The 11,567-nt window shown below is 26.7% G+C and overlaps 1 protein-coding gene across 2 annotated transcripts; it reads right to left on the bottom strand.

Moving 5' to 3' along the window:
- Positions 1 to 112: 112 nt before the first annotated feature.
- On the bottom strand, positions 113 to 8,331 carry LOC145832704 (WW domain-containing oxidoreductase-like). Of its 2 annotated transcripts, XM_082940012.1 has the most exons (8): positions 8,162 to 8,331; positions 6,723 to 6,830; positions 5,279 to 5,518; positions 4,549 to 4,617; positions 3,862 to 4,068; positions 2,891 to 3,008; positions 2,118 to 2,239; positions 113 to 1,149 (listed from the first exon to the last, which is right to left on the bottom strand). In XM_082940012.1, exons 1-8 carry the CDS (start codon positions 8,314 to 8,316, stop codon positions 879 to 881), a joined length of 1,290 nt encoding a protein of 429 aa, XP_082796138.1. In that variant the 5' UTR covers positions 8,317 to 8,331; the 3' UTR covers positions 113 to 878. The 2 variants fall into 2 exon arrangements, with proteins under 2 accessions (XP_082796138.1, XP_082796139.1); XM_082940013.1 differs by lacking the exon at positions 4,549 to 4,617.
- Positions 8,332 to 11,567: the final 3,236 nt, after the last annotated feature.

Here is an 11,567-nt window from a genome sequence, read left to right as displayed (position 1 = left end):
ATCATTAAAAAAAAATTTTGTTTATTAAGAATATGATTAAAATTACCAAAAGCTGATCACAATTTTATCATCATACTTGAAAATAATCTTTTGACGTACCTTTTTTATAAATCATTGTTTTTTTATTTTTTATAAAAAAATATGATGCTAACTGAAAACATTCAAATTATTTAAGCTAAGAAATATTTGCTAAGTTTTCAAAACTATTTTTAACTTAAAAACAACGCACCGTTTAAAAAAAATATTGCATTCAAACAATTCTTATCAAAAATAATTAAAACTTGATGTAAAAAATTAAAAGATGTAGATTAAGTGAAAAAAAATATGTAGAACTTAAATATATTAAACTTTATATTACCATAAAACTTAAAGTAAGAAAAAATATGCAAGTTTTACAGAAAATTTAATAAAATAATTATAACACTTCAAAATACCTTCTTTTTTAAATCAAATAACAAAAAATAAATAAAACGTTAGTATGCTAGGAAAAAAGTAAAAAAACAGATAATTGTTTTTTAAAAACTTATTTAAAATAGATAGTTAGACGTACAAAACGCAAACAAGTCATTTCACCACTTTGAAGCGGAGGCTAGTTTATTTATTTACTCTCATTGATTGAAAAAGTATAAGAACTAATAGTTTATCTTTTAATACATTAAAATATTCGGCCTCATCGCTCTATATAAAACCTAGTAAATCAACAAATTTGATAGATACAAAGAATTATTACACAAATATGTTTAAAAATGCATAAAAGTCAGTTTGAAACAGAGGCAAGTTTAGTTTATTAATCTCTTCAGTTTTTTCAATTAAAGCAAGCAAAATTTTTCCTATCAAGTTCATCAGTTAAAACTTGGTTTTATCCCTGAAAGAAAAACTTAGTCGGTTTTCTTCTCCGTTCTACCACCATCATCTCCGCCCGACATCATCATCACATCATCGCTGTTATACCACCCGTCGGTTCTGTTCCTGATCAGGTCTTCGGTGATCTTCCACAACCGCTTGGCCGTGTTCTTGCACGCCGCCAACGGGCTCTCCTCGCAAAAGTAGCAGTTGTTCAGGTACAGACCTCCCCTCCCGCTCAAATCGCCGGAAACTGCAGCGTACACGGTGGTGGCCGCCGCCTGGCTCAGCGACTTTGTAAAGGGCCTGGGTTGGAATGTCATGTAGTTAATTTGTTCTTCGCAAAACGAAAACATTCTAAACAAATCTAATCAGGCAGGTGGAGTTATAATTAACAACTCGATAAATTCCTGACTCAGTGGCCTAGGTGAAAGTTGTTTTGAAAAAAAAAGCATAAGACTCTAACTAACTAGGCAAAATTATATACAGTTCAATAAGTTTACATTTACAAAATGAAGTTCGATTATGTTTTAATCTCGAAATGCCTGATCGGTAAAATTGTAAATAAGCAGCCTAGCATGAATCACGATTTCAACACAAATTTTTTTTTAAAGTTTTGAGAATGAAAAACAATAGGATTTACTTATAGTGACTTTAAAACATCTAAAATGAAAAAAACTGATGCTGTTTAAAGAAAAATTACTTGTTTTTTTACAGTTTACAGGCAAAAAATAATATTTGTACTTATGTTTTTTTCTATATTTTGAGCACTTAAATTTCTAACAAATTTCAATTTTGATAAGGTTGTATTCCTCATAAGATATGCAACGTTCCTATTAAAAAGATTATTTTAATACACCTAGCTAGTAATTGTTTCGGCTATCTTCAGCTAAGTTTTCAAAGCCAACATTCAAAAAGTACTAAACTTCACCGCACGAACATTAACAACATTCCATTGACAATCTGCCACCTGGTTTCAACCTTATTATAACTCTTTAGGCAGACATAATCATAATGAACAAAATGTCTACCCGGTGAGTTATAATAAGGTCGAAACCAGGTAGCAGATTGTTAATGGAATGTTGTTAATGTTAGTGCAGTGAAGTTTAATACTTGTTCTTACACAAAACATGTATCAAATTTAAAATTGTACGAAAAACCTTTTAAATTTAAATAAAAGTATACATACACTTTTCTTTATCAATAAAATACACAATTTAATATAAAAGAATAAGTTTAAAATGTTTGCTAGAATATACAGAAACAACCAATACCTTGCAAACATGTACAAAAGTTTGAGTAGGTAAGACGAGTTGGCAATTTGCGTGTAAACCATGTTACCGGGATGCAGCGAGTTGCAGGTGACACCGTGCTTTGCAAGCTGCCTGTTGAGCTCCTGAAATTTTGTATTCAATTTATAGAACGATGACTATAAAATTTCTTACTAGCATTTTAAAAATTGTTAACTGAAACAGTGGTCAGCATCATGATGTGAATAACAAAAAAGTTTAAATAATATTACGAACAATTGAGAAAATTATTAAAGAAGTAAGCATTACATGTAATCACATTTAAATGCTAACAAAGTTGTAAACCTTTAATACGAGAAAACACAGTTTAAATTAGATCAGGATTTCCCAAACTTATTTCAAAAGGCCCCCGTAAAGAAATTAAAAAATTATGGCCCTCTCCAACAAGATTTCTCAAAAAAACAGCCAAAGATCATTTATTTATTTTAATTTTTTTGCCCTTCATCATCAACTCCAGGATATCTAATGTAAATTACAATTTATGACCTCATGGTCCCCTGTGGCCCCTTTACTGCTCATGGCCTCCCCCTAAATGTATGTAATATTGGCCCAGTTTGGGAAACCCTGGTTTAGATCAAGCTTCTTCTACCTAAAAACAATGCTAAATAAATTAATATTTTGCTTAATCTGTAAAATACACAAAACAATCTTTTTATTTTGTATCGAATTAAACAATGCTTACAGATAGTACAGGAACTTTATATAGTCGTTACAGCAAAAAATGCTCAGCAAATAACCTGACTGAACAAGACATTGCACAACTTGCTTCTGTTATACTGGATCATGGGCCAGTGTTGGGCTTTTGTAGATGGTGAAAGTTTCTCTATTTGTATTGGATCTGAAGCCATGGGAAACCTGATATTAATTGTTATACTTGGTATTTTTTTTTTATTAGAAAAGTAAACTATTAAACGACAGGCTTTAAAATTAAAATAAGAATATTGTAATAGGTCTTTACAGCTAGCTTTTGTTTCGTTTGCAGTATAAAAACTACTAAGAATTTAGGAAATAGCTTAATATAGTTAAAACACTTTTTGTTTTATATAAATTCAGCTTTTTTTGCTAAGAGTTACGATCTGTATTTAAAATTTACTTACAATATTTTACAACTTTCTTAGTAATACTTTTAATGATTAATTTTGATAATAAAGAAACTAATATTATAAATATATAAAATATTTTCCTTTAGATATTGTTAAAATTTCATATTTTTTAAATAAAAGAGTGTTACAATTAAGTTTAAATGTAGCAAAAAAATATACATTTAATTGTAGAAGTTTCAAATTAAACTTAAAACTTAGTTTTTTTTCTGGTCTAATGGTTCTGCTTAATCATACAGAGTTTTTTTTTAATTATTTGTTCAGTAGAAACGTTTTGTTAAAATTTTAACTAAAAAATTAATCAAATAGTTATTACATTTTAAAAAATATAGTCTATTTTTTAACTGCTTCTTAACTTAATCAACTAATTTATATATGTATCTGCAAAAAATTGTATTATTAAAATGAAATTTAATTGAAATTAGCTTAAAACAATTTGAATGAACCGAATTTACTATCATGCTCTTTGTAGGAAAAAGTCAAGTTTACCGCAAACCTAAAACGTGAAGGTTCATCCACAAAAATGTGAAAAAAAAATTAACCCTAAACACAAAGATGACTTATCAAAAAATAACTTTTTCAAAAACAACGAAATCAGAATGTCTGACCGATGAGATTCCGAAGAAACGACCACCACCCTGGAAGGGGCCGACTGCTTCAAAGTGGCGGTCAGCTGCTGCACGAGGTAGAAGTGCCCGACGTGGTTGGTGGCGAAGGTCAGCTCCACGCCGTCCTCGGTGAGCTGCCACGGCCGCATCAGCACCGCGGCGTTCAGTATCAGCATGTGGATCGGCAGCCGCTTTGCCACGAAGTCCCTGGAAAGTATAGTTTGAATAATCAACATAAGGTCTAGTTTACAGTTTCTTGTCGTTTTTTTTTTTTGTTACTATAAGCATCGTAGTAAAAAAATCTGTAAGAAAAAACGTTTAGGTGTTAATTATAGAAAATTTCTGAAAAAAACCATTTATATATATAACATATAATTCATAGTTTTTATCGTAAAAAGTAAGCGCTGGTATTAAATAAAATTGTTGACAAAACCTTTAAAGGTTAATTATAATTTTTGTTTGCTTGCACTCATATTTGAAAACAACTTTAATTATTTCTCTTAAATATATTTTCTTTACACTGTACATAACTATAGGAGATGAAAGTTAACTTCATTAGCATGTTTTAAATATTGATTTTTTAAATTTAAAATGTTTTGTTTAAATATTTAAACACATTTCTTATTTTGCTATAGATAATATTAATAGTTCAAGTTTATTTAACTTAGAAAGGACATAAAACCATACTTAGAAAACTTGCGAATACTCTTCAATGAAGCCAAGTCCAATTCCATTACCGTTACTTTACAATCAGATCTGTTTTATATATTACAACAAACCTTACACAACAAATAAAAATATCTTTACAGAAATGACAAAAACAAATATACATTTCTAGCATTAAATGTTTGCTTGTTTGGTAGATCAACAACCAGGGTTGCAAAAGGGTTTTTGTAGAGTTCTTCAAGATTTTTTAATTATTCTTCAGGTTTCTAAAAGATAGGTCTTTTGGTCCACTTTTAATATATAACTAAACTTGAGTTTGAAAAAAAATTGTCTTCAATAGTATAACAATATTTAAAGAGATACTATAAAGCTACTTTAAATCTATTTTTTAAGAAAAAAATAATAATAATACAAAAAATGTTTATCTTTTTGATAGATTTTTCGTATCTAATCAAAATTACGTTGATATAAATAGTTTTTAAATCCAAGTTTTTTAGTAAATTTTGTTAAAAGTTCCAGATTTTTTTTTATTTCGCAAATTCTAGGTTTTTCCTTTTTTTTGCCAAATTTGCCAAATTTCAAACTCTGTAACAATACTAAAGTTGCATACTTCAATCAAACTACTAATTATTTTTGCTAAGAATATTAGAAAACTAGATGCTTGAGAATTGACAATAAAAATTCAGATTGAAAGAAAGATAAAAACTTGAATAATCTTACGAATTCAAAGATATTTTCAATATTCTAATACCTGTTTTTGCATATATCTTTTCTGGCGCTGTGAGCTTTTGCAAGATTTCTGCAAGCCAGAAAAACATGACACCCGTGGTGAGCCAAACTTCTGGCCGTCTCGAAACCAATTCCTGTGTTACCTCCAGTGATTATAGCCACCTTGCCACTCAGGTCTGATCCGAGCAAAATTTGCTCAGTTGTCGTGTTTGCATCGTATTTCTGCTTGGGAAATGTACTGAGCTTTCCGTTGTTGACATCTCTGTTTATTTTAAAAACTTGAAACATTAGATAATATTTAAAAACACTTAAATTTATAGCCTGAATATTACCAATCAAAACAAGAATTGGTTGATTTTATTTAATTAAACAAAGAAAAAAAGTAAATAAAAATAATCTACATCTAAAACATGTTATGAAATTTTTATCATATTTAAAATTTATTCGAATAGGTACATACACACTTATAATTTATAAATAATAGAAACTAATACTAGTTAGGGGTATAGGGGGAAGGGGTAAATCACTTTTTTCACAATTAAATCTTATTTTATAGAGTTTTAATTAAGCTACAAGATGCCTTTTACTGATTTTAATATTCAAAACAGTTTTTGAGATATAGCAGGTCAAAGTCGGAGGCAACAATAGGCTCCTTATGGGAGGCGCAAACTAAAACGGCAAAAAAAGACTATTTCACTAAAAATCTATGTTCTACGTTTTTTGAGACAAATACCTCAAACTTTCAGGAAATGTTCCTTGCGATATTTAAAAAATTCTGTTGTATGGAATTTTTTAAAAATTATAAAAATAAAATTAGTAAAAATATAAACAGAAAAAACAGTTTTTCTTTTTTGTCATAAAATTTACATTTTTTTGTTTTTTTAAATTCTGTTTTGACCAATTTTTTAAATATTGCAAGGAACATACCCTGAAAGTTTGAGGAAGTTATCTCAAAAAATGTAGGAGAAGACAGATTTTTAGTGATTTCTAGTTATTTGCTGTTTTAGTTTGCACCTCCCATAAGGAACCTAATGTAGTCTCCGACTTTGACCAGCTATATCTCTAAATTTATTTTGAGTTTTAAAAATCATTAAAAAGCAACTTGTAGCTTTATTAAAACTCAATAAAACAAGACTAAATTTTGAAAAAGGTGTTTTACCACCCCCTATGCCCTTATAATATTTATAAAATAAACAGTTAACTTATAAAACAACTACATAGAGAAAAGCTATATTTTTAATTTTTGTTTGTCTTATTTTTTGTTTGTCTAGATCCTTTAATGTTAAATGTCCTTAAACATTCTGTATATGTTTTAAAGAAAAAGTTGCTAAAGGTTTAAATACTTTTTTTTGTTTAGCTTCAAAATATATACAATTCATAAACAACAATATATTAGCTAGTCCTAATTAAAAATTGTAACTTTTACACAGTTAAAATTAAGGTCTAATCATTGTTTTGTTTGAAACCTGCAGAAAGCTAATCTTGGATCAGTGTAAGTTGTCCTGTCATTTATTGTGTCAACAAAGTAGCTTCTCCCTTGTTCATCTTCTTTTCTTTTCCAGCCATAAGGTAATCTAATGTTTTAATTTTATGTTTAAAATGGGATAACTAAAATAATAAAATATTGAAAATTAACATAATACTTTCTAGTTATTGTATTTTCATTAATTCATTAACCCTTATTTACTATCTTTTTTATTTTTAAAAATAGTCAAATACTTTTAAAAGTGTTTTCTAAAAATGTTGTTAGTAAGAAAAGATATATTTTATGAAAAGGCTAAATAAAAGCTAAAACGATTTTTATAATAGAAACTATTAAAACAAAAAATCTAAATAAGTTGTAGAAAAATTTTAAAAAACACAATCTTTGTTTGAATTTTTTTATCTATTTTAAGCCTTTAAATGATTTAAATAAGCACATAAATCTGAATGCACACTTTATAAACCTAAAAACTTTATTAATACATTTTGAACACAATGTTTTATAATCATAATGTGCTACTTTTTATTGTATGTTACAATCTTTACAGGTTTTGTAGAGCTGTTCTCATCAAGTGGTTAAAAACGTTTTAATCAAAAAAGTACTCACGCCAGATATAATAAATTTAAATATGAAAGATCGTCAAAAAAAATATTTTTTAAAGACAAATTTAGTATATTGCAGGGGCACAAAAAAAATTACCTTGTGGTCTTTATTTGTACCAACTTTAAAATAATAGGAACAATAACGAAAAAAAAATTATTATATATTTTTAAAGATTCACAGTGTCAAATAAAGAGCTTTAAAAGGTTTTATGAACAGAAAATTCATTTAAACTCGAATGGTTCTTTCTAGATTTTAAATCTAAAATGTTTTTTACATTTTTACAACTAGATTGAAGTGAGCGAGAGTATATTTTTTTTAAATAAATTAGTAAAAAAACTACTCAAACTGGGTAAAAAACTTTAAATAATAAATAAATTAGTAAATAAATAGATAACTCAAAAAATTTAAATATTTGTACAAATGCTAGTTTTGAAACCTAACACTTGATACTCTTGAAGCCTGTTTAAACAGATTATAAAATAACTCTAAATTATACAAACTGTTATACACTTATTGCTTTAATAGATGCCTTTTATCAGCCTGAGAAGAAACTAACTTTCTAATCTTAGTGATATTTCATACTTTTATAGTTCATACTTGAAGCTTTGACATAAGAGCCAATGTTATTTCTGAAAAAAAAAAAGTTTTGCCATCCTATGGCATTAATGTGATTTTATTCATTTTAATATTTAAACATTTATTAAACTTTTAACAAGAGGCTAATAGCAACTCTTTACCTTAGTAAAATTTATACAAACTGATATAATTATTGCTTCAATATATGATTTTTATCATTTAAGAAGAAGTTTGCTACCTAACCTTGGTGACACTTGCTTTCTTTTTCCACTGATTGGGTGTTCCCACTTGGTTTCTTGGGTCAAGTGGTTGGCATAGTAAACCCACCCTTCTGGTGTTGCCCGCTCCTCAAAACCATGCGGAAGTTCATCATCACTGTCAGTGTCTACTTCGTTCATTTTAGTGTTTGATAATTTAACTTTAGATCTAAGATTGAAGATTATTAATTTAAATAATTTTGATGTTTACTGTACAATAACCCAACTAAGTACGCACTTGCTAGGTACAAACTGCTGGTATAGTACGCACTTTTTAGCAAAAAAAAAGATGCATTCAAAATACAATTTTATTTGAGTTGAAACTAAAAAAGAAAACCTTAAACTAGTACTACATAAGCATTATATTTTAAAATAAGTTGTACTGAATTAAATTAAAATAGTTTCAAACTATAGGGACCAGAAAATAAGTTATAAATTTACAAACTGAACATCAAATCCAATAATTAAAACAACATGTTACAGTTGTTTATTTATTTAAAGAAAATAACAAACAGTGCATTTTAAATTTGCATATCCCACGATTATAACATATGAATAAAAATACAAATAAAAACAATAAATAAAAACAAGTTACTTCACTAGGATCTTTTGTTAGCAAACAACTAAACCTAAATTTTGAACAGTTAAAAATACAAAAACAAATTTTGATAAACAAAAATAATGAACAGTGTATTTAATGTTTACATACTTTTGTATCGTATATATAAAAATTGTATAAAAAATCATTATTGACATAATTAAAAGTTATTGCAATTGACACTTATATATTCATTGATTGAAAGATAAATGTAAAATTTGTATAAATAATATATATTAATGAAAACAAATAACATTGCAATTGAGATTTATATAGAACTAGATTCTTTTGAAAACATATCTGTTAGGGTAGCTTGTTGTTTGGATTTACCAGACATTTTTTGTTGGTTTTATTTTTTTAATTTTAGAACCCTAAATTAACCTTTTAGAAAAAACACAGTTAATAAAAGCATGATCAATGTTTTCATAAACATTTATTTATTTAAAACTAGTATTTACATAATTATGTGTAATATGTAATACCTAAACTCTAAATCCACAAGGAAGTACAAGATGGATTAAAAAATTGTGGGTTGAATATAAATATTATATAAATGCTTAATTTAAAAAAATTATTTAAAAAACCAGAACATATTTTTCATAAAAACAATAAAGCTGTGTTTAATCTTCATCAAGTATGGTTTGATATGAATAGCACTTTGATAAGCAATGATACAAAAGTTATACAAAAAAACAAAAAACACTATGAAGTAATTATTAAACTATATATTGTACAGTAAAATTGTAAAATAATTTAACAGTACAACTGTAGAATAGTTTGTACATTATATTTAGTATATTGTACAGTACAATATTTAATAATTACGCCATAGTGTTTTTTTATTTTTTTATAATTTTTGTATCACTGCTTAACAAAGTGCTATTCATATAAACCGTACTAGCTGAAGATAAACAACTCTATTGTGTTTATGAAACGTATGTTCTGGTTATTATTTTAATTTAAGTTTTCTTAATAAATTATTTTCAAGTCCTTAAATTGGGCTATATAGAAATGATTAAGTTTATAAAATCACATTATTTATTTTTATAAATATTTATATTTAAATGAATAGAAAAAAAAGACTTCTAATATACTTTCTATAAATATTTTTGTTTTATGATGAAAGTTTTTGTTATTGGGGAAATCGCTTTCAATTGTAAACTTTAGTGGCTTTAAGAATGTTTGTATTATGTAATTAATGTAACTAACTATGTATGTATATGGCTTAATATAACTAAATGAAGACAAAAAATTTCTAGGTTAGCACTGCCAGCTGGGTATTCATTTCTGTGCTGTGTTCAAAATGCGTACCTAGCTGGCAGGTTACTGTAATAATATCCAAATAGTATTAATAGTAGAACTAATTTCTTTTAAAAACACTAAATGATAGTTTTTTGTATCTTTATGAGTATTATGTTTACCTGATTATTTCAAAAGGACAGTCATTTATATTTTAGTAATCATGTGACAGTTATTTTATATTTTTGTTTTTAAAAATGTCAGTCATTTTGCAGTAATGATAACAGTAAGAATATTTTAGTTTTAAGTGTCTCAAATCTTCCCTTGGTTGTGTGATGTTTTTCGTAATTTTTTTGTCTTTATTGATTGTTTTAAATAAAAAAGTTTTTTTTTTTTTTTATTTAACAAAAAAATCTACAAATTTATTAGTATTTGTTATATTGCCTAAAGTACTTTCAAAATCTTCTTCAGTAGGCAATTAGAACTGATTAATTCAAAATTTTCTTGCATATAAAAGTTCAAAAAAGGATATTATTACGTAACTATAAATCAAGTTTTAAGGTAAACAGTAATGATAAGTAATTATTTAAAACAGTAATGATAAGTATTAATACTAAATGATACAGTGTAAAGTTCGTTTTACTTTGCCATGTCCTTAATTTTTTTTTATAGTCTTTATTTTGCAATCATTAACTTAACGTTTAATGCCATACAACATTATCTTTCATAGAATAAATAAGAAATTTTATTATTTTATTGTAATGCAAATTGAATTATTATTTAGTTCAAGGTTTTTTTAAAACAATCATAGCTAAACAAATTATGACATCAAATATCCCCCTAATATACATACCACACCACCTTAATTCTAAAGGTAAGTATGTATACCTACCAAGTTTCATTTTACAATAACAATTTTAAATAATTAGCTATGCTTTTTAATTTTTAAAAAAGCACCATTTTACAGACGAAATTTGTATATTTGTGTGATTATGACGTCATAATACATCAAAAGAATTTGAAATCTCTTTAAATATGTATTTTTAAATTTATGCTTTAATTTAAGATATTAATTATAAGTCTAGGACATGTATAACTGACTGTATTACTATTTAAGTTGAAAAATCAAAAAAGTATGTGATTTTTGGGGTTCAAATCAGTTTTTTGGATCACAACATTAAAAAAAAATTCTTTTTTGTGGACAAAATCTTTATAATGAAGCCAAAACACATCCAAATGTTACGTTCAAAAATGTCCAGCAAGTACTCCCTAATGTTTAAGAAAAAAATATTTTAGCTATTAACCTTTTTTTTGACAAATTTACTGTTGATAAAATTAAGAAAGTTTCATAATAAAGCTTTGTACTTAAGCCAGATTGGTAAGATCTCAACAGTGGTTTCTCACAACTATGCCTGCCTGACGAGTCCTAATAAGGACAAAACCGGTCGTAGGTTGTCTCGGATACCGTTGTTGTTGGTTGTGTGGTGAAGTTCATTATTTATACAAAGTTTGCAAATATAATAATTTGGTTTTTGAACTAAAAATTAGACAAAAA

Source organism: Thalia democratica, chromosome 3, assembly GCF_965202585.1.
Source record: "Thalia democratica chromosome 3, ktThaDemo2.hap1.1, whole genome shotgun sequence".
NCBI lineage: Eukaryota > Metazoa > Chordata > Thaliacea > Salpida > Salpidae > Thalia > Thalia democratica.
This window is presented reverse-complemented; position numbering and strand designations above follow the sequence as displayed.

Coding starts and splice junctions, on each gene's coding strand:
- LOC145832704 (XM_082940012.1), bottom strand. CDS start 8,316: ATGAACGAAGTAGACACTGACAGTGATGATGAACTTCCGCATGGTTTT. Junction 4,069..4,548: donor AGTATTCGCAAGTTTTCTAA/GTATGGTTTTAT, acceptor TATACTTTCCAG/GGACTTCGTGGCAAAGCGGC. Junction 3,009..3,861: donor GTTTCTTCGGAATCTCATCG/GTCAGACATTCT, acceptor AATTAATATCAG/GTTTCCCATGGCTTCAGATC.